The 23,972-nt window shown below is 41.1% G+C and overlaps 1 protein-coding gene across 3 annotated transcripts in view; it reads right to left on the bottom strand.

The window, feature by feature from the left end:
• Nucleotides 1-21,772, bottom strand: part of kita (KIT proto-oncogene, receptor tyrosine kinase a) — a 30,316-nt gene extending 8,544 nt beyond the window's left edge. Inside the window, exons 1-16 of one of the 3 annotated variants that reach the window (XM_058379059.1) lie at nt 21,538-21,772; nt 15,408-15,665; nt 14,769-15,053; nt 14,517-14,656; nt 13,793-13,961; nt 12,999-13,185; nt 12,787-12,902; nt 12,361-12,475; nt 11,415-11,599; nt 8,495-8,601; nt 6,896-7,022; nt 6,471-6,575; nt 5,827-5,937; nt 4,901-5,039; nt 4,721-4,800; nt 270-403 (exon numbers count right to left, since the gene is read on the bottom strand). In XM_058379059.1, the coding sequence (XP_058235042.1) occupies nt 270-403; nt 4,721-4,800; nt 4,901-5,039; nt 5,827-5,937; nt 6,471-6,575; nt 6,896-7,022; nt 8,495-8,601; nt 11,415-11,599; nt 12,361-12,475; nt 12,787-12,902; nt 12,999-13,185; nt 13,793-13,961; nt 14,517-14,656; nt 14,769-15,053; nt 15,408-15,665; nt 21,538-21,598 (2,319 nt within the window). In that variant the 5' untranslated portion in view covers nt 21,599-21,772. Of the gene's footprint in view, nt 1-269; nt 404-4,720; nt 4,801-4,900; nt 5,040-5,826; nt 5,938-6,470; nt 6,576-6,895; nt 7,023-8,494; nt 8,602-11,414; nt 11,600-12,360; nt 12,476-12,786; nt 12,903-12,998; nt 13,186-13,792; nt 13,962-14,516; nt 14,657-14,768; nt 15,069-15,407; nt 15,666-21,537 lie in introns of all 3 variants that reach the window. The other 2 variants (XM_058379058.1, XM_058379057.1) reach the window with 2 other exon arrangements.
• Between the last annotated feature and the right edge of the window lie 2,200 nt (nt 21,773-23,972).

Genomic DNA, 23,972 nt, shown 5'->3' on the forward strand with positions numbered 1-23,972 from the left:
GAGATGAAGAGAAAAGAAGTGAAAAGAAAGAAAAGGAAAAGAAGCCAAGAGAAGAGAAGAGACAAGTAGAGAAGAGTCAAGTAGAGAAGAGAAGAGAAGAGAAGAGAAGAAGAGATGAGCCGAGACGAGACGAGACGAGACGAGATGAGATGAGACGAGATGAGAGGAGAACAGAACAGAACAGAACAGAACAGAACAGAACAGAACAGAACAGAACAGAACAGAACAGAACAGAACAGAACATAAAAAAAGAATGACTGAGTTCCTACATTTTTGGATGCCAGGAAGTCCATGCCCTTTGCCACTTGGTAAGAGAAGCTGAGCAGGTCTTCAGTGTCCAAAGCCAAACTGTCCTCTTGCAGAATCTCAGTGAACACGTCACAGTCAGTGTAAGAGCCAGCACCTGAAAGAGAAATAGAAATAAGGGATTTTATTATTTAAAACCAAGTATAAAACACTTTCAAGTAAAAGCTTATTTAATTGATGGTGTTTTGGACAGTGCCCTCCACTCTGGCTTAATATTATCCTTAAAACCCAGTACACTTTGCCATGAGGTGTCCACTCTCCTACTTAGCTTTTTCTTATTTAAAACCTTAGCACATTCTATGTATAGCAACTTTCCCAAAACTGATCCAAAGTTCATCTCCCCCTTCACCTTTGCAATTCAGCAGGGAACCTCCTAAACCAGGGGCTCCTCCAGGAACCAGTGTACTGTTCTGCAACCCAAATATTTAAATGTCCAGAAACATCCATCATTCTTGTGTCCATTCAAAACAAAGTTCTTTCCAATCCCAATCATCCCACCATGTGTAATAGTCCATAGGCTGCTGCTCTCCAGATCCTCCAGAACACTCTAAGGTATCCAGTGTAAACTGTCCCAGAAGTCCACTTGCATGGTCCTGGATGTTTGCTAGCAGGCTTGGCAGTGGATCCACGCATACCAGCTTGTGCCAGAGGGAGCGGACACTGCTACATCGTTGATGACCAACGTGTGCCCCCTGTAGGACCAGTCGCTTTGGGATCAGCTGCTTCTACAGCTGAACCCATTATTTCCTAGGTAGTACCCCAAGTCCACTTTTTCCACACCAGGCCTCTCGGTGCTATAGGCTGCCTAGCTTCCCACTCCTTAACTAAAATGGCCTTACTTTTGGCCCAGTTGACCTTAGCAGAAAAAAAAAATCTGAAAGTCTTTTAAAATATCGATTAACACATTGACAACTGTCTGTGAGCCTAGCATTACCACCAGGTCATCTGCATACACTGAGACTCAGTAAAGCACTTAAGTGACTATTAAAAAAAACCCCAGAAAGCTGACTTCTCAGTTTACATAAAAAAGGTATGCCTGACAAAGAACAGCCTTGTCTAAAACCTCTGTACACCCTAAAACTGGCATATAAACAACATAACCTTCAGTACATGCTTAATTACACTGTACAACAACTTGAACATTGCTATAAAACTTGGGTGGAACCCAAAAGGTTTCCAGCACCTTCTGCAACTATTCATGCTCATCTCAGGCATGTCTTTTCCTGATCTAGAAAAATGAGACAAGTCTTTAAGCATAATAGCCTGGAGACATCCAAAATATTGCAAATTAAGTATTAAACTATCAAATATAGACCTGTCAGGCACACGGTACGTCTGGTCATAGTGACCTTAATCAGTTTTGAGTTTAATGCCTTTGAGAGCAGCTTGCAGTCAGTACACAGTAGTGACACAGGTGCCAGATCTTCAGGTGTGTCAAGTCTCCTGTTTATGGCAGTTGGGTCAGGATGGCCCACCTCCAGCTCAACAGGAGCTGACTTCCATTCACAATGTTCTGTAGGACATCAAGCACATCGTCCCCTATTACGTCCCAAAAGGCTTTGTAGAACTCTACAAGGAGACCATCTATACCTGGCACCCATCCGTTCTCCACACTTTGGAGAGCCTCATGAAGTTCTGCCAGCATCAGCTCTCTGTCCATTTTTTTTGGTCACTCTGAGAGCTTCGGCAGGTCCTTAAGAAAGCTCTCCTTCACTGTCCATGCCCCTGACCACTCACTGCTGTACAGCTTCAAGCAGAAGCTCACTATCTGCTTGTGAATTTCTGCCTTTGATTCTGTTCTCACAGCATGTATCAATATGCCCTTGATCTCCTGTGGCTTCCCAATGCTGGAGTTTCACTATTCCTATCTCCAGAGCTTTTAGCGATATAACAATGTCCCTTGTGCAGTTGAGAGTGTACTCTTGACAAAATACTTTGATTTGTGTTTTAGCCATATCCCAACACTTATGTAGAGAGCTAAAAACGTTCTCTCTCTGATTTAAAACAATTCTATAAATAAATAAAAGACTAAAATAAGTGACTTCTAAAAGTGCAGTGATAAAATGCCAGCAGGGACTCCTAGGTTTGATGTTCTTTTTACCGATGATACACTGCACCATTCTGTGGTCAGAGATGCCTACTGGAACAATAAAACATTTCATAAAAAAGTCTGTTGATGTTCAAAACCATAAAAACTGATCCAGACTCACCAGGGAGAGTGTGTTTTGGATGAAGTGGGCCCACGTGTACTGTCTCTGCTATTTATTTAAATTCCTCTATATATCACTTATTGTGGGCCTCCATCATCTCCCACAGGTGCTTATGGGAGACTGCATGAAGTTCTGCTCAGTTCCCGGTCTAAATGATCTGATCAAAATTACAACATCTGCATTGCTGCAGTTAGCAGTTATGCTGTTCAATCTTAAAACAGTCTTCTAAACTGCTCTGGTGGCAGTATACACACAAGCTAAAAACAAAAACCTCACTGAAAATCTCTTCAGTGTTGTGATTTAAAAAATCACCAACCCATCCCACTCCTTCACCCAATCAGCAGCACTGGTAACATCACTGTGGCTTTTCTGCAGCACAGAAATCAATCTGTTTCTGCTTTACAAGTTCAGAGAAGTTTACTCTCTTTTCATATTCTCTTGATCCAATAATGCTGAAACTCGCAACATCCACAAGGTAAATCCTGTTTATTAAAAAGCAGAATAAATAAAAAAGATGATGAAAAGTCAAAATCTGAAAAGATAAAATAAAAGCTTTCACATCTAAAATGGTTGACATTATTACTGTCTGATTCTCTTCCCTTTACCTTTGTAACTTTCTTTGCCTGTTTCTTCCCTCATCCTTTCCCGTTTCTTTCTCTTAATCGGTACTTTAAACACAGGCTCATCTATCTCCAAGTCTCCCCGTCCCCACTGATGTCGTGACTGCTGCTTCTAAGTGATGGCTCTGCATCACTTTGCCTGCCACTTCCAATGCAGGCAGCACCAGCAATGTGCCAGAATCCACTGTGCTTTTTTTTAGTTGAGCAGGGCTTCTCCAGGTGCTATTCAGCCACGCAGGGGCTCTCTGGGTCTGGTTCAGTCGAGCAGGGCTTCTCTGGGTCTGGTTCAGTCGAGCAGGGCTTCTCCAGGTGCTATTCAGCCACGCAGGGGCTCTCTGGGTCTGGTTCAGTCGAGCAGGGCTTCTCTGGGTCTGGTTGAGTCAAGCTGGGCTTCTCTGGGTCTGGTTCAGCTAAGCAAGGCTTCTCCGGGTCTGGTTCAGTCGAGCAGGGCTTCTCTGGATCTGGTTCAGTCAAGCAGGGCTTCTCAACGTCTGGTTCAGTCGAGCAGGGCTTCTCAATGTCTGGTTCAGTCGAGCAGGGCTTCTCCAGGTGCTATTCAGCCACGCAGGGGCTCTCTGGGTCTGGTTCAGTCGAGCAGGGCTTCTCTGGGTCTGGTTCAGTTGAGCAGGGCTTCTCTGGGTCTGGTTGAGTCAAGCTGGGCTTCTCTGGGTCTGGTTCAGCTAAGCAAGGCTTCTCCGCGTCTGGTTCAGTCGAGCAGGGCTTCTCTGGATCTGGTTCAGTCAAGCAGGGCTTCTCAACGTCTGGTTCAGTCGAGCAGGGCTTCTCAATGTCTGGTTCAGTCGAGCAGGGCTTCTCTGGATCTGGTTCAGTCGAGCAGGGCTTCTCTGGCTTTGGTTCATTCAAGCAGGGCTTCTCTGGGTTTGGTTCGGTCAAGCAGGGCTTCTCTGAGTCTAGTTCAGTTGAGCAGGGCTTCTCTGGGTTTGGTTCATTTGAGCAGGGCTTCTCTGGGTTTGGTTCAGATGCCCTGTTCTACCACAATTTCATGTCAGCATTGGTGGATACAAAGATAGTGTAGTCAAACATTTAGTTCATCTACATGTTCTTTGAGAAGCATAAAAAACATTCTCTTGTAAGACATCAGATGTTTTACCAGCGGGGGAGATTTTCTTCATGGGAGAGACCAGTCGCCCGTACTGAGACAGTGTTTTTGGAGTCATTTTATCAGAATAAAAGATCGGACATAAGACAACATAAACTATTGCACCATGCTGAATCAGTTTGGTTGCTCTGAAAAAGTCATTCAAAAAAACAACGATTGCACGATTCATGTGGGAGACAGAAACAATGTTCTTGTTCCCCACCACATCACTGACTGCTAAAACACAAGACTCAACACTTGCTACGCACACCACTAGGACCACGAGTTAAACTCTCACACAGCCATGCTCCTCCAACACGCTACTCACACACACATACACCAAATGTAATTACTCTGAGATGTTAAATACAAATAAATTGCACTAAATGCTGTAAAAATACTCTTCCGCAGAAGAGAAGAGAAGAGAAGAGAAGAGAAGAGAAGAGAAGAGAAGAGAAGAGAAGAGAAGAGTCTTCTTCACTTACTTTTAGGTAGTGAACGCTTCTCAGTGGACTGAACTCCCAAAGCCAAAGGCCTCATGGTCATATAGCCGTTTCTACCTTCACTGTAAACAAGAATCACGTTACGTCAGCAGGCTTCATTAGTTGTTTGTTTACAAATTCCAAATAAAATGTAAAAAAGGCAGATATATCAACATGTCTCACCCTGAATCTGGATGTAACAAGACATTTCTATAGTAAGAGTCATCTCCCGGTCTGGAGCAGCAGAAGCAATCACGCTTTCGGCGCAGGAAGTTCAGCAGGTCGCCGAAACAGCAGTACTCAGTTATCACCAGAGTCGGACCTGAGGAAAGACCCAACAATGATCAAATCAGTATACAACACACACACACACACACACACACATTTACACTACACTTTTAAACTTTAACATTAAACTTTAGGGCTGATTGTTTTATCTCATCGCCCCCTTATGCCTTTTTTTGCTAACGGCATTGCCTAATCTGTTTATTCTCCCATTTCTCTTAATTCAGTTCAATTCAAACTAAATTCAATTTAATTCAATTCAGTTTGGCCCGATTTAGTGACCAAACGATCAATGAAATAGCCAAAAAGAAATGATTAAAAAAGTTTAGGACTTATTTCTGAATGAAATTTACATTCATTTCATTTCATTGTCTGTACCGCTTATCCGATCTATACTCGGGTCACGAGGAGCCTCAGGAACTCAGTCATCAGGCAACAAGGCAGGATACACCCTGGACGGAGTGCCAACCCATCGCAGGGCACACACACTCTCATTCACTCAAGCAATCACACACTACGGGCAATTTAGAGACGCCAATCAGCCTAGAAGCATGTCTTTGGACTGTGGGAGGAAACCCACCAAGCAAACTCCACACACAAACGTGCTAACCACTAAGCCACCATGCTGCCATTTACATTAATATTATATAAAAAAATAACACATTAATTAAACATTGTTAATACTAACTGTAAATTACAATTAAATATTGTGTTATAAATTTTGTGGGAGGAGTAAAATGTCTCTCTTTCTGTCTTTTTGTGCTTGTGCAATTTATGAATGAATGATCTGTCTCTCTCTCTCTCTCTCTCTCTCTCTCTCTCACCTCCGACAGTGCAAGCGCCCAATAAGTTGACGATGTTTATGTGGTTGCCAAGGTAACTGAGCACCTTCAGTTCTGACATCAGAGCCTCTTTCTCAGTGGCATGAGCGCTCGCTGTGGCACAACATCAAATGACAGACAAATGAATATGAAAACAGTAGAACAGGCACACAAAAAGACACACCTGAAGCTTACGTTCTGAGCGCTATACAAACTCTTGGCTTATTCAAGCATACATTCTACATTCTTAAGTGACCTTAAAACCTTTCACAATGTAAATGCGTTAGGATTATTTAAAGCTGTCATTAACTGCTTCGGAAACCCGACACCTTTAACATAAAGTACTTATTACGTTACTGACATAAGGGTATGTAAATTGCGTCCTCTAACACTTAGACTTGTCTTAGCGGTAATATAACCTGATCTTTGTGAGGAGTATTGATCTTGGGTTCTTGGAACTGAAGCCTGTTAAGTCCCTCAAGTGAAAGACTCAGTTTTCCCACAGTTTTATTTACCAGAGTGACTGCTGGATATCAGTGATCCGGTGTTTCCGAGCGAGATGTTATAGCACACCCTCTAACGCCTACAGCTTCCCTCTGCATTAACAAAGAATTCTGGGATTCATTCATCTCCGCAAATCTACTTACGTTTGAGCATTTTGACTGCTACAGTCATCACTGTATCAGCCTTGGACATTCCATATGCTGTGGCTTCCACTACCTTCCCAAATGCTCCTGAGCCGAGAGTTTTGCCTGTGGATGCAGAAAAAAAAATCCACCAATATAAATCTGTCGTTACAGAGAAACGTGCATTTCCCAAAAAATTCTCTCACGGCAGCAGATATGGGATGCTGACCTTTGATCAGAATTAAATGAGGAACTGGTTAACTATTACCATCTTTTTTGGCACAGATAATATGTTAGTGTGCTTTGTATGCCTGGAGTGATGCCATACTTCCATAAAACCCACAGAAAGTACGGTACACTATAAAACACACTGAAGTAGGGGCCACACAGAGTGTCGTTGATTGATGGCGCCAGTGATGGAGACGGTAAACAAAAACCCAACTGACCGAATCGCAGCCTGTCCCGTGGAAACTCCCACTGGTGGTCGTACGGAAGCTGGGTCGGGTCTATATAGACGTAGTTGTTGCCGTGGATTCCCTCAATGACTTTCCACTGGATTTGATATTTAGGTTTCTGAAAGATGTACGCAGGATAGACTTTTACCAAAGGGTTATAGAAAATGTTCCCGAACAAGACATAGACACATTGATTTATTGGTCCATTATTACAGCAATAAAACAGCACACTTCTGCTTTTGCCTGTAGTACAACAGGTTATAGTGCAGCTCAGGTTTCTCATGAAGTCCATAAATGATAATAAATGTCATCCATTTCTATTAAACACGGGAATCAACTAATATAACGCTGTTTCCTGGTATAAAATGTTTAATAAGTATCTTCCATTTGCCTTGCGGTTCTAAACTAAAGAAGCCAAAGATGGCTGATTAAATACATTTATAGTAAGCTGACAACTAGAACAATAGACCGCTCTAAGCGCTGACCATTTGTGTAGTTGTTTGTTGTTTGTGTGTGTGTATTTGTTTGTTGTTGCTGTTGAATTCTTATGCATAGTGCAAAGCTGCCACGCATGACACATAAAAGATCATGAGTAACAGCTTACAAAGTGAACTTATTACCCCCCAGAGGTTCCCTGATGGGGTAAAACCAAGTGTTTTGCCATGAGAACCACAGTCGACCTGGAAACACAAGACTTAATCAACATCTGGTTTGAATTCATGATGTCCTATACAATGTTGTGTTCTTCTCATTTAAATAGCTGCAGGTTCCCTTTAATCTTTAAGAGATCCCACAGAGCTCTTAATATAATTGTGTTGTATATTAGGTTCCCTAGCACAACTAGTGCAAGTTTCAACATTGGCTTTGTAAATAGCAGTTGTAGTTCGCTCAGGATTTGTAAAAAAAGTTTTCTGGCTCGACCTAAAGTAATGTGGTATATACAGTAAATAGCATTACAAGTCAGTCTGTAATGTTCTGTTACAGTAATCTAAGTAATCTAATACGGAACCCTTCTTACCAGAACACTGTCCATCAACTTATGGGACGTTTTCAATCAGTATAAACAAATGAATAATTTTATGGCCGCAAGTCTGAGTCAGGACTCTGTTGGCTTTCAGTGTGAGACGTGTGTTTTTCCCTCTGTTGGATAACCTTACATGGCATTTTAGAACGGCTTCACATTTTGGAGCATCTCAGAGAGCAGAGATGGGTTTGATATCCGATACAAACATTTGTGTGAAGACAAACTTTTGAGTTTTTGTAACTTTTCTATGCCCCTAGCAGGCTAGATAAAAACAGAAATGAGTTATAAAAAACTACAAACTCTGAGTGTCTACTTTGATATCAGCTTCATATTAAGCACCACTGTGGAGTCTGACATGACAAAGACATTCAATGCTGAACATGGACACAACCAAACTCCACTTTCTGGCTCATACTGTGCCTTATAAAATTGATCAAAGACATCATCAAGAAGAACTTTATTATTATTATTATTATTACAAAATCAGCACTGAAGCCCTGCCAGTAATTCAGTAATTTCACTGCCCATTCATTCTGCTCTGCATTGTATGATGTGTTCAGCCTTACCTGCATATACTTGTAAGCGAGAACAAACAGGATGAGGCAAAGGATGGCTGCTGCAGCAATGAAGCCAATCAGCAATGGAGTGAAAAGCTCATGAGGAACAGAACGTTCTGGAAGAGGGGGAAAAAAACAGACAAAACAATAACAAAAATATATCAGAAAGAGAAAACTGAAAGACATCAAAGGAAGGGTTGAGATGCAAGATCGGGCCGGTGTTCTGGTTTGTATAAGACACACACACACACACACACACACAAAATGAAAAAATGAATGTGAGAGACGATAAATTCTAATCAAATTCTAAGAGTAACTGACACTTGTAGACAATTCCCTTATCTACACATGGGATCTTTATGATTTTAAAGTCAGTGAAGAGAGACAGAAATCAAGCCAAAACAAGGCAGCTGCGCCTCCACAAACTGTTAGCAGATAATCTAGAGATAAAATGAGTGTGCTGTTGCAATTACGTACGAACTCGTGCTTGTTTTGTTTTATTTTTCCTCCACGACTTTTGTACACGTTTCGTAACGACAACTGCGTTGCTAGGATGTGTGTTTGAGTGTTATTGTTTTTTCTGCTTTGTACTCTGAGGTGTAATAAGCTCTTTAGCCATAAGAAGCTTTCTCTCCATTTCAAGTCAGAGAATGCCGACTCTGCAGGAAATAATCCTCTGTAAACCGGTCACTGGCTTTTACCGCTCTCCTCCCTCCCTCTATCTCACTATCCCTCCCCTCACTGTCCCTCTGTGCCTGAAAAACTGTGCCTTCATATCATCCCCACAACACACACACACACACACATACATCATCATCGTCTTCGTACATCAGTCATCTGTTATAAGAGGTTAAACTTTGGTTAGATCTTCTCCACTTAACATACTTTACTACAGACAAAGAGACTCAAGCAGCCCCCTCCACCCAAAGCCCTGAACTCACACCAGTGGAAACACTTCTAACCACCTCCACCCCAAACTCTATTTACACTCCAGAAACTTGGGAGCCCCAGGCACTTAGTCTAATCTAGAAAGAACTAATCAAATTCAGGGAAAAAAAACATATAAGGATGCTGGTTCGAGATAAATGTTAAAAGTTAAGATAAAACCCATTCTAATAAAACTCTGGTTAACTTTGCTTCACCTTGCAATATACACATGCGACTCATTGGGTGCTTGTAACATGAAAATAAACGAGAAATTCACACACTGTTCTAATCTAAGAGTATAATGAAAAGGTTCAGTACAAGCAAGGCAAACAATGGAACGGAGAGGTGAGCTGGCCAGATGCCTTAAATAATCTGCAAAAAATTAGATGTTACAAGATGCCAACAACAGATGAGATCTGGGACATTTTCTCTGTGATTCTCTTGATAATGAATGGGAAAGCAGGAACAGATGAAGCTAAGAGACGTCGAGAATCGCCGGCCAAGACGCAGGCAGAAACAGGGAGTGATGGAGTGTGAGAAAGACAGCGATAAAGCTGCGAGAAATTCAATGGAGTGTAATGTCTGAATGGATCAAAAAGCAAAACAACAGCAGAACGGAATAATGGTTGTTATGATGAAGCCAAGCCAACCACTCAGCTGCAGAGGACAGTTTGTAATAGAATTGAACATAAAATGGAAAGAATAGTTTGGACAAAAGAGATTAAAAACGCATTAAAAGTTCAACGCATGGCTGTTTCACAAACTATTTATGCTGCTAAAGTACAAAGATTCCTATCTGCTATGGCTTCGGGTATATATTTTCAATTTCAATATTTACTAAAAAGGAAATCCAAGAATGTAAAAATGTGGATTTATCTTGCAACAAGATCGGTACAAAGTCAACACAAAAAATGTTTGACACGAACTTAGAGAAATAAGACATTCTCTATAACGGTTCTGTCAGTTTCTAGAACTATTTTTTAAATATAATAAAAAAGGCAGGGTATGACATCTGTCAAGATTATAACAGATGTCACGGAATCTGTTTTTAGATCCTCTCAGTTGTAACTGCCAAGAGGATTGAGGCAAAGAGGCTGGAGGCAGTTCTTAAGGGCAACGGGTTGGGCACACAAATGCTTAGAGTACATGTTTTTGTTTATCCCAGAGACCTAAATGCAAATTTTAACAGGTATAATCAGGTAGCATTCTTCAGATATAAATATTTATTTTTTTCACGGTTACCATATTTTCAGTGTTTTATATAACGTATGATACTGAAGGGAACATCTGAAACCTAACACAGGAACTTTTTTTTTCTTCGTTTTCCCAATTTGTCCTAAGGGTATGCAAATCTATACACTTAACATTCCTCAGTTCGTTAGTCACATGGCAGGTAAATCTACTAAACCGATCTTCTAACAGAACGATCGAGCGTATTTCATATAATTTTCACATCGCAGATAAGGAACTGATTCAGTCATTATCATTATAAAAATAAACAAATATTGTAATTGTGACACTAAAAATAACTACAATTAATTTTTTTATTTTTTTTGGCCTATTGTTATAGGAACTTTTTGTTAAAAAAAATATATTATTTTTTTTTAAATTATTAGCAGAAAAACAATGTGAGATGAGATGAGGTCAGACTGTGACCTGAGGTATGAATTTAATGCTTTAGGAAACTGTTCTGAAGTTCCTCTAAATATTCGATTTTCAATATTTTAATTTTCAGGCTCCGAGCTCTCATGTAGTACTAGTATAAGTGCTTTCATCAGAAGGATAGAGCGGTACCTTTACACACACACATAACAAGCATTTCATTTAATAACAGTTAATATCCTGGGGATTGCTCACCTTAGATCCTGGTAACCTTGTCTGTTTTTTTGTTTTTTTTCTCTGGTTTTATGCAAAGAACTGGTTTTTAAGTCTGGAATTAGCTCTTAACTGGGTGTGTGCTTTATTGTGTGAGGAGGGTGAACATGATTGTTTTTGTTCTCACCGCTGATGGAAAACAACGTGTAGACAATCTCGCCTTCGGCTGAAGCCACACACTCCAGGGTGGGGTAATTGTTCTTGGTGATGTTTAAGCGGCTCTCCACCGCTCCCTTCCCAAAGGGTGGGTTAGTCATAGTCACAGTGACGACGTCCTCCTCCTCTTGTGTCGCATTTAACAAATTAGAACACCTAGAGGATCACATAAGGAAACAACAATAGTCATGGACACACTCACACTCTCTGCATAACTCTACATACAAGTTATAACATGCATACATGCATTATGAATGCTCGCTCCAATTGTCCTGAAAAGGATTTGCTGTTGTTGTAATTAACATCCACAACCATACAAAAGGAACTGACTGTCTTTGTGATGTCCCTGCATTCACGTCCCAACATGTACCGACACGCTCAACATGGATGACAAAGAATGGAGGTCAAGCAATCCTACTTCCTCCAAGCCTTGATCATGCAGAACTACATCTTTTAACAGTAAGGAAGCTAATTAAAATTAAAACTTGCTATCACTTTTTTTTTCCACTATGGGATCACTCGCTAACCATCACTGACTGCTGATTCGATCAGAAAGAAGAGAAGATTTCGAATCTAACCTAATGATAATACTCATATTGACCCTCTGCCTGAAATGTTATGGTTTAGTGTTTGGTTTGCTCCGGACACCACGTGTTTACTCAGTAGTGTGTCATCTAAGAATAACTGTCCCTCTAAGTACACACTGTACCTATATTATCTTCCAGACTCACATGACTGGCCTGACCTATCATAGGCTTATTGCCCCGATCATGATATGGTCATTGACCAATCAAGATGCTCCCACTGCCACGCACTACATAGTTCTTAATTTCTATCCTTGTGTTTCCACTGTAAAGGAGATTGCAATGTATGTGAACGTGTGCAATGAATAATTGACAAGCTTTGAGCATGTTTACCTGGCATGGGGTTGGTCGCAGTAGTACCATGTGATCCGAGGTGGGGGATAACCTTCAGCCACACAGCGCACCTGCCCATCAACTGGACCTTCATGAGATACAATGGCTGGTTTACCTGTAGATTAAAGCCATGGATTTAGTGGTTAGATGCTGGGTGGGGTATTTTATTCTATTCAAACCTGCAGCTACGATACGTTACTGTAAAACGAGGTAAAAGAAAATCATTCAATGTGACAATAAACGTAACAGCAAAGCAATCACGTTTGCAAAGTGTGTACATACTTCTGTTTGCTCTGTGCTATTTGACTCTGCAGTAACAACACAGTAGGACACGGCTGTGAAGTCACATGATTCACTGAAGCAGAACCAACATGCAACGGGTTCCTCTCACACAACACAACTAACATCTTTTTCTCAGAAACTTACTTAGGACATGGACTTCAAATGTCAGGTGGACACTAGCGTCACCATTGGAGGCCAGGAAAGTGTAGACACCGCTCTCTGATACTTTTAAACGCACCAGCTTTAACTGACTGTGATAACTGTAAAGAAACAACAAAATGGCATCGCATGCAGGGAAAATAAACACCATCGTCAAGCTGATACGTGAAAACGTGTACATACTGGTGTGTGCATACCTGTGCGCTTGCGAGTGCGTGGTGATAACATGGTCAGTTGTGTTAGTGAGATTTTTGCGATCGTAGCTCCAGGAGAAGACGTGTGGTTTAGGGTAGGCTTCCATATCCACACGCAGAGACAGACTCTCTCCTTCACGCACTCTCCAGGTCCCGTTGTCTACATGAGTCAGGTTAATAAACCCTTTGCCTAAAACAGACAGCACATTAAAGTTGTAGATTTTGGAAGGACAGTCAGTGTAGAAAAAGAGAAGAAGTCGTGTAGAAAAAGTGTCAAAATTATTTTGCTGCTTAGTTTCAAGTGATCTACTTTTGGTTTCATTTTATTGGTTCAGAAAGTCACAGTCTTGTAGCTAGCATATTCACAAGTAGAGAGGGATGGACACATAACCTGCATTACTTCTGGGGAAACCCAGTAATTAGGTATAGAGGTTTGAAAGTGAAAACCCACATATACACAGATGTGGGCAGATGTGGGTCTTAATGTCACCACTGTAACTGTAACATGAAAGCCCCATTAAGTTATATGTGAACTTATTTCTTCTCTTTAACTCCAGGTGCCATGACAAGTTTTAGGATATTGTTCTCAGATTTTAAAGCTAAATGAAACGAAACAAAACAAAACAAAAATTAATCCATTTTCTTGACAATGAGTTGAGTTTAACCGTCTTATCTTACAGTGTATAAAGTGGAATTAATCTGAACTCCACGCACTTGACTGCAAGAGGATTTACTAAAATGTAATGACTTAAATGTAAATGTACTGTATCATGTGTATCAGTTGTAGGTGGCCTTACTGAAGACATCCACCCAGACTGCCTCATTACTAATCCCTTTGGAGTTCTCTGCCTCACAGCGGTAGCTTCCCGAATCCTTGGTCGTCACAGCTTCGACCTGGAGGATGGCTGTGCGTTTGTGCATGACTGGCTCGGTCAAAAGCTGTGAGTTTTGCTTCACGGATGCTTCCTGTAAAAACACAGCGAGAACATATTCCCCAAAAGATATTTGGTAAAGAAGTGAGAGACGGTGACATGCATAACGTAATTTGCAAAGGCTATAAAGGTGTATTTGCATGTAGGAGATTTTCTTAGCCATTAGTATTCTCTTGAAATCAAATTGAAATAAGATAACGGTGCAGGTTTATTCATTTCAGGCTCTGCTTGTGGCCTTTAAGATTAGCGCTTTCAGCGAGCCACTGTATTACATATTAAAGCATATTAAGTTGCGATATCTTGCATCATACAAGTTACATTCCCAGAACAATATTTCTCTAATATTGAAACGCATGAATATATTTACATGTTAAAATGATTTTTTCCAGCTACAGATCAAAAGCGAGTAAAGCGCCATCGCCATTTGGGGCTGGACTCTTATTTTGTGCTGTGGAGTAATTATGCAGTTAATATGCAAAGTGTAAATAGGTCGTTACACAAAAATAACTAGGGGTGTGTGTGTGTGGGTGTGTCTACATGCACAGAATATGGTACAGGTATGCAGAGAAGAATTTGCCTGCGTTCTTACCACTTGAACAGGCGGGACCCAGTTAACCTTTATGTCACTGTTGACGTTAGAAGTGGAGCAGGTGAGTGTGAGCCTTTGGCCCTCGGTACGGAACACTCTGTTATGCTCTTGAAGTGAAATACGGGGCGGTGTATCTGGAACTGACAGCCAATCAGTACAAAAGAAGGTTAACGGAACAAATAGTTTGTGTTAACAATGATCTATATAAAGAGTGCAAGGTGAGAGCGTAATCTCTCTCTCTCTGTCTCTCACCCAGTCGCACATTAAGCTTATATTCCGTAGATCTGGCCATCGTCTCTCCCAGAATTCCCACGCAGATATAGCATCCCTTGTAGTTGGGCTGGATGTCCATCAAGGAAATGCCTGTCTCAATGCTAGCGCTGTACCTCATCCCGAATGGCAGTGGTTGTCCGTCACATGTCTCAAGATGCAGGTCGACCATTCTGGGGTCGGTGGGTAGGCAGGGGATTGAGGCAGTGTCTCCTGCCCCGGCCATGATGTCGTAGATGATGGACCTCCTGAAGACGTTGTCAGGATCTGCTAAGAGGAAGGCTAAATCAAGAACCAATGAAACACAACCAAGGTAGATTAAGACATGACATTGCAGTAAGTGAGAGAGAGAAAGAGAGAGGGAGAGAGAGAGAGAGAGAGAGAGAGAAAGCACCAGATTGAGAAAGACAGGCCAAATGGAAGATATAAAGAGTGTGAGAGGAGAGAAACAAAACAGGATGGATATAAAAGACAGAGCAGGCACCCTTGTACCTTGAAGTATTTTGAATCTGTCACACAGCTACCAGACTCTACTCTACTACTATGTCTACCACTGAGATATTCAGACATACAGTATCTCTTGTGTCTCATAAATACACAAATACTATGAGCTTCACCTACCTGTGACATACACATAAATGGAGCTATTCTTTCCTGTGGACTCCACACAAACGTATTTGCCCCGGTTCAGTGCAGTCGCTTTGGTCACACTGATGGTTGACAGGTGGTGTTCCCTCTTCTCCTCCTTTATTGCTCGGGTTGGACGATCCTCCCGTATCCAACGCACTGGTGCGTCACCATGGCAACGAAGGACGAATTGGCCATCCAGCTGCACCGCGAGCTGGGATCCGTCTGGTGTAATTACGGGCCTGGTACTGCCTGCAAATTGGTCAAATAGGTCAATCCTGGTCAAAAAACATTGCCCTATAGGGAGTGAAATAAAAAAGAATTGCAGAACTGAAATGGGCTCAGTTTTATATTTTTTGTATTTTTGTATTAAACACTGGTAGGTTGGCAGTGCATAAATTGGAAGAAAGTGGAGTAAATAAAAAGATAAAAACTCTCTCTACACATAAAACAACTCAACAGCAACCCAGTAATAACTTCAGTGAGGTTACATGAGATAGACGACGAGAATCGTTGCTCATTTACAGCAAATAAAGTTCCCAAGTGCCTTCAGAAGAGAGCTTCGTAGCCTTTGTTTGTGCCGTGCTGCAGTCCATCACAGTCAGTCTCACCTGAGCCAAGTGAGGGAGCATGTTACCATACCGGCTTGTTTTATTTCTTCCCAAGAATCTCACCTCTCAATTTCTAATCTTCATCAATTATCACAACCATTCTAAAAAGATCAATACCGTGTGTGGGTGCGAGTGTGTTAAAGAGAGGGAGTGCATTTTCCCCCATGAGCTTGGCTGTGACTGAAGCTCCTCTTGCACGTTATGACAAATTACTTTGTCATGACATGCACCGGTTTAAGTAGCTTACAAACATGTCTGGCAAAGTAAGAATGGAAAACGCCATGTCTTGCTCCATTTTCTAATCAACATGCTCATCAGAACTGCAGCCTTATATCTGATTTTCATAAAAGCGTGCAGAAACACGCTCCTATTTCAACTTGTGTTCGTCTTGTGTACGAGCCACCGCCGTGAATCTTTAGTAAACCGCCAGCATGTGTAACCTGTTACCTGAATCCGCCTTGCATGTGACTGACAAACAAGCTGAAGAGTCATAACACGGATACAAACATTTGAACAAGGATTTGCTCAGAAGGATGTCAGGGCATATCGTGTTGTTGTTTTTTTGGTGTTTTTCTTTTGCGACATAGTACAATAGTAAACAGCAACCATGCGTGCAGGACAAACGGTCACACTTACAGTTACATCCTTTTTTTTTGACATCGACTGTGAAAACCAGTTAAACGAGTCTTACTCCAATTGAAATGGTATTGATTTACTGTGTTTTTGGCAACCCGCAGTCTGTCCAATTACGTCACAGAAGCTGGAGTGAGCTGCAGAAAACTACCTGACAACAGATATTAGCCACCATATGTGAAACGTCCTTATCCTCGGTGTATGAGAAGCTGTTTAAGTTCTATATCCAGTACTTTTAGAGTTTCAATGATTCTCAAGTAAACCATCACTAATGTGTGAACATGTCTGCTTAGTAATTATTGTAATCGCAAGGTGAAGCAAGAGGAGGATGAAAAGAAAGAGAAAGAAAAGTTGTGGGAAAATGGTTCACCGTTATGCAGAGGTATATGTGTGTGTGTGTGTGTGTGTGTGTGTGTGTGTGCGGGATAGTGAGAAAAAAACGTCAACACTATATATGTCACCAGATATTTGTATTCGAGCATGTATGCTTTGGGATTATCTGCTACCAGCATATTTACTTTGCTCAGAGGTTCCTGGTTTATAGTAAATGGCTCTTTTGTGAGATTTGACTGGTTCCTGATGGAGAGATGACTGAGTGATTGCTTTTAAACAGCAGAGAGTATAAGATCCTGGAAGGTGGCAAAAGCACGATAACTATAGACTCTGAAGAACTGACCACATCACTGATGAATCTCAAGCTAATAAAATAAGACAGGTCAATTGTCCCAGTGGCTGGAGTTGCTATAAAAAATATACTGAGAAAAGAAATTGAGAAAAAATTGTGATGGGAAGAAAATATTAAGCAGCTTTTCCGAACATCATGTCTTCAGGTACACACAGATATATCCTTCTTCAGATGTCTCTCTCCCTGTATTCACAAAGACCAGACATCTAACTGGTGCTATACAAGAGAAAAAAATTTTACAAATAAATTAATGACTAAATACACCCAAAGTCATGTGAACACCAGATCGTCACACTCATATGTGCCTGATGAACATCCCATTCCATATTCCATAGCCCCTCCTATTCCTGTTAGAATGCGCTCCACTCTTCTGTGAAGGTTTTCCACTAGATGTTGGAGTGCATCTGTGGGGATTAGTGATCATTCAGCTACAAGAGATTTAGTATGATCAGATACTGATGTGGTAAGAGTGAGGAGGTCTGGGGTTCAGTTGGTGTTCCAGTTCAAAGCTGTCCAGAAGGGTTGAGTCAGAGTCAGGGCTCTCAAGTTCTTCCACTCCAACATTAACACATCATGTCTTCATATCTGGAGCCCTGTGCTTTGTATACAGGTACATTGTCACGCTGGAACAGGGTTTGAGTCTCTTAGTTCCAGTGAACTGTATACCATTCTAAACCACATTCGGGTATCAGGTGTCTGTGTACTTTTGGCCATAGCGTGTATGTAAAGCTTTAGACTGTAGACTGTAGGCTCATTCATCTTAGTAGAATTGCTCAGAATGGATGCTTGAACCATCAGAGCACCAAAAAAGAGAGCGACACAGAAAGCAACGAAAAGGTGATGCTGTATTGACAAGTCATATTGAACCAAAGAAATGGTCTAGTGCTAAATAAGTATTTTAGATTCCTTCCTATTTAACTTTTTGCTTTAAAAAAGAAAAAAGATATTCTGTTGCCTGAGAGCAAAAACAGGTTGACGTCATAAAAAGTGCTTTGTCTTATGAAACACCGAGGATTGACGGGGTGATTATGGTGGTGTGGATTGATAAATGGTTTGGTGGAATTGTGTAATCACAGCAGAGGATCTGACATATGCACAATTGTGTATACATAAGCGCACAAATATTCAGTGGTGAATATTTTAAAGAGAAAGAGAAAGACCAGTCGAAAACCTTGTGATAAAACAAATCAGCTAATGGCGTGCAGTGTTGTAGTTAGGTGAAGTCCTTATTTGCATATTGCCTTTTTCCGCAAAATCTATGTATGAAAGAAAAAAAACCTGAATAACTTGATTGCAATAAAAATACAATGAACACCAAAAGTATTTGGACACCCTATCATCATACCCATCATCCCAAAACCATATGCATTCGAGCTTGGTGATCATTCAGCCACAAGAGTATTAGAGGGGAGGTCTGGGTCAGTGTTCCAGTTCAACCCAAAGGTGTTCAGTGGGGTTGAGGTCAGAACTCTGTGTAGGCCACTGGAGCTCTTCCAAACCAACCATGGCTAAACATGGCTTTGTTGACCTTTTGTTTTAATGATGAAACAGGTGCGGGCTTCTTAGTTCCACTGAAGGGAAGTGACATTCTATATAATTCTTCATTTCCAATTTTGTCTTAACCATTTCAGGAAGAACTACAGATGTGTTTCACTTTCCCACAATACTTTTTTTTTCTCCATATAGTGCATGATTTAGTCTCGTTCGATGTCTATGCGAATGAAGTAGGAGGACGCGAAGCTTTGTTCATTTTCAGGCAAATTTGCATGCGCGAGACGTGCATATCCAGTGTTTGCATCCAGCGGACAAATTTCTGTTTTCTTATTTTATGTCTGAACAACGGCATGCCACAGCCAGCATTAGTTTGTGAGCTGAAAGAAAAGGAAACACCCAGGACAAGAGTAAAGAGCGAAACTGCGCGCGCTGTGAGCGTTGTCCCGTGCGCGCTCGCGCTGGCTTTCCGTGTGGCACTGGGCGCGTGCGTCCAAAAAGAAAAGACAGAAGTCAAACTATAGGAACGATTTAGTGCGCAAGTGCCAAAGTATCATTCGTAAACTATCTCCAGAATAAGATGCATGCAAATCAGACAGCAAGAATGCTTTAAAACAAATTTTCACGCGCCGCTCTTTTTTACTTAAAGTCTGTGTATTTTGCGTGTCTTCGATGACCAAGCTGCAATGTTGAAGTGGTTGGTTCACTTGAGTTTATAAATAGCCAAATACCCCCCCACCCCCCACCCCTCGCTTTTAGACGTGTGACGGCTCTAAAAGCAGTCTGCGATCTGGCACGCCTTCTGACATCCTGTACTGTCTGATTTAATGTCGTTTGAGTGAGAAGGTGGTCCAGCCATAAATAACCAGTTTCGCCTCGATGTGCCCTCTGTGTTCTGAACCACAACAAAACACTGCTTTCTTGAACGACCTCCAACTATTAAAGCATTTCATTCCATTTATCTTCAAGATGTCAGTTCATTATAATACAGCCTCCGGCTTATCTGGCTACATTCTGGAAAATAAACATGCCAGCAAAGGTTCTTCAGGAGAACCGGTTTGGTTCTATAAAGAAAACCTCGCACTGTTTATTTATTTGCGTTGCTCTAGCTGCGATAACAATCCTCTTAACATTTATTCATTTGTTTTTGTTCCTTTACAATATACCTTTTTGCCTAAAAGGTGCGGTGCATTTTATCATTTCCTGTCGAATGAAACAGTAGATAAATATTGAATGACATAAACAACAATTCAGCCTCCTCATTTCTACAGATAATTAGCAATCATGGCGTCTTTCTTGCGGCGGAAGGTTTTTGTTTTTCAGGTTTTTTAGAGAGACGTTTGGAACATTAACTCTGGTTAGTTAATAAGTCTCTGGCTTTGGGGCCTCCTGGCTCATTGGGCCCCTGTGCCTCTGCCTGGTAAACCCGTTCAGTAATCTCTTGGATAAGGGTACCACGCAAACGCCAAGCAAAAGTACACGTTAGAACCCTTTGTTTCTAAGAGACTGCGAGGGTTTTAGCATGGCCACAAATCACTCACTAAAACTCACTCTCCTCCTGAGTATAAGTACAGACTGCAAAATAAAGAGGCATCGAAACGAACATCAAGGTGTGTCCACTCGTGTCCAGATAACGGTCCCACTAAGTTAATAATAAATAATGAGGTCATTCACCTGACAGCACTGCTTCGCTTACCGTTACCATCCGCCTGCTTTTTTTAACCTGCTCCATAAATTTATAATACACCTATAACTTCAACTATCAAGATTCTCTATATCTAATAAGTTACATAACCCATTAGAACCCGCCAGAACTTTTTTTTATGATGAACATAATTATATTAAAAATCTAATCGACCCCTTTTTAAAAGAAAAAAAAAATGAATGCACTTGTTTATTCCCGCTGTGATGCACGGAGCGGACATGAGCGCGCGCCATGAATTATTTACTGAAAAGCCGCGCGAGCAGCACTGCGTTACGTTATCTCCCCGCGGCTAAGCACGCCAATATCCGGTTTCTCCGATCTCCTCCAGTAACTGCTCAACCCAACACTCCGAAGGCCCAAAAAATACAGAGAGAAGAAAAAGACAGACAGAGAGAGAGAGAGCGAGAGAGAGAGAGAGAGAGATCATAAAGTTAGGTAAATGGAGCGAAACAGCTTTGGAGTTAGTTCACCAATTTCACGCAACAAGTGTCTGACCTGAAGCCTGAAGCTAGACACAGCGTTAAATGTATTCTATGCCCCAAATACCACGTTGAAGTAACACTACAGGTGCTAATTCTCACGTTGCTGTGTTAAATTTCATCTGAACGAGCTCGTGCGCTCATCATCACTTCGGTGCTGAGAGAGCTCAGGTGCAAAAGCTCGGTATGTTGCAATAACGGAGACACTCGAAGTTTCCAGGCAAACACAACTCCTTCCCTCAGCAGGGGAGCACATATTATCTCTCATCTCCCGAGCTCACAAACACACCGAGTACTACATGCGCATAGAGCTGATACTGTTAACAAACCACGTCTACACTCTTAATCTCCAGCCAGATCACACAGACTCAGCTCATGCACAGTTTACGCACCTCAATCACTTTTACGCACAAAAATTGGATAGGCGCAACACGTTGATGCTTATAAACTTTTTTTGTTTTAAGGGAAAACTTTGTAAAACAGCAGTTGAGGTAAAGATGATTTAAAGGCAGCAGCTTACCTGGTCGGAAGAGAAAATGCAACTCGACAAGAAACAGAAACCAGTAGTATTCCATTCTCATAATTCCATCTAGATTTCTCTCTGGATGGTGTTTGTATATATGCGTTTGTGTATGTGTGTGTGTGGGTGTGTACGTGTGTGCACGTGCGTGTGTGTATATATATGTCCGCTCGTTATCCTGGGCACTCACTAATGCCACTATAGTGTCGGCTCTGGAGCGAGGCGTGTTGCGCTCTTAAAGGAGCCGCACTTAACGTTATGAGTCTGAGGAAAGTGGGCGGGGCGCCTGCATCTACAACAATAAGCGCGCTCTGTTTGTGTGTGTGTGTGTGTGTGTGTGTGTGTGCTTTGTCATACCTGAGTCCTGACACGCACAAATTACAAGGTGTCAAAGTAGCCTTGAGCGTCTACTTTCTGCGGGAAGTAGGATGGCTGATAATTAAATCCGCCCCGGTAATAACTGCTCATAGAGCCACAATTCCTGGCTTTTATTCAAACCTAATAATGGTGAATTATAAGTGAGATTAAAGAAAGTTATATGCTGTTAAAACGTATTTATAAACATCGGCTATGACAGTTAAATAACTACTTCAATAATAATAATAATAATAATAATAATAATAATAATAATAATAATAATAATAATAGTATTAATAATAATAATAATAATAATAATAATAATAATAATAATAATACACCATAACATTAAAATCATCTGCTGAATACTTTGTAGTTCTCCTTGTGCCATCAAAACAGTCCTGATCCTGAAGGTGTGCTTTGGTATCCTTTAAGTCCTGTAACTGCGAGGTGGAGCCTCCATGGATCAGACAGGTTTGTCCAGCACATCCCACAGAGCGGAATATGGAGGCCAGGTCAACACCTTGAACTCTTTGTCATGCTCCTGAAACCATTCCTGAACAAGTTCTGAGTGTAGCAGGCAGGATGCACTATCCTGCAGAAAAAGGCTATGGTCATTATGGAATACTGTTGCTGTGAACAACTGCTTGAAAAATTGGTCTGTAACAATGTTTAAGTAGCTTCCTTTGCTCAATGTCCAGGTGATGCTAACGTGTCACCTTTAGCCGTGTACAGGGGTCAGCATGGACACTCTGACCGGTTACACTGCAAACTGTGATGCACTTTGTGCTCTGACACCTTTTATCAAAGCCACCAAGAACTTTTTCAGCAATTGGTGCTACAGAAGTTCTTCTGTGGGATCGGACCAGACAGGTAAGCCTTCACTCCCCAGTGCGTCAGTGAGCCTTGGGCTCCCATGACCCTGTCACTAGTTCACCAGTTGTCCTTCCTTGCAGCAAGTGTGCGAGGTACTAACCACTGCATACCAGGAACAACACACAAGATCTGCTGTTTTTAATGTCGCACAGATCCGGGCACTTGTCCAGTCTCTTGCTTCCAACACATCGACTTTAAAAAGTGTGAAAAACTGATCAGTTTTTTTCTATATTAAACACTGCATGAACTTATATCTAATCTATATATCTACTCTTTTGTTTTTTATAATAAATACTTTTTTATTAGTGTAACATTTTTCTGCCGAAGTAGTGCTTGTTTAGGATATTTATTTATTTATTTATTTATTTGTTTATTTATTAGTTTCCCCCCTTTTTTAAAAAACATTTTCACCAATTTCTAAAAGACACTGTTTCACCTACATCTTTACCACAAGATAAATGAATGCCCTTCAGCAATTTTAAAATAATTATTTTTGTCAGATCTGGATTTGTTTTCTTAAAAGTGTCACCAACAACTACTTGAATTTATCAAAATCAACATCTGCTTGCATGCCATGAGGATGTAAACAATTTGAGATAAGTTTTAAAACAACCTGAACTGTCTGAACTGAACCAAAACCAAAACATTTGTCACTAACAACTTTCTCATTTTTTACATATTTGTTTTGGTGTTAAACTCAGCTTTTGTTTTGCAGTGTTCACTGTAGATAAACTCACAATACCACAATGTTACATTTTGACTAGTCAAGCAATTCACAGAAAAATAACCATTTAAAAAAAAGAGCCAGATATGTTTGTATGCTCCCCCCAGTTTCCTCCGGTCTGCTGATTAGCATCTCCAAATTGTCCGTAGCGTGTATGTGATGGTGCCCTGCGATGGGCTGTTCCCTCGCCCAGGGATAGGCTCCAGGCTCCCTGTGACCCTGTGTAGGAAAAGCACTACAGAAAATGGATGGATAACGTTTGACAAAGAAAAGTTTGATTAGAAAAAATTATGAAATGATCTGACTTGGCTGGTAAACCATTCTATAAGTGGTTGAGCATGCTTAATCAATTTTATTATTTAATTAATCAATTATTATTATTTAATTTTCCAACACAAAGCTAACGAAAGTGTAAGAGCATAATTTTTTTGTGTGACTGTAAGTGTAAATGTTGCTGATGAGACAAAAGACTGTAGAG

Source organism: Hemibagrus wyckioides, linkage group LG25 (assembly GCF_019097595.1).
Source record: "Hemibagrus wyckioides isolate EC202008001 linkage group LG25, SWU_Hwy_1.0, whole genome shotgun sequence".
Lineage (NCBI taxonomy): Eukaryota > Metazoa > Chordata > Actinopteri > Siluriformes > Bagridae > Hemibagrus > Hemibagrus wyckioides.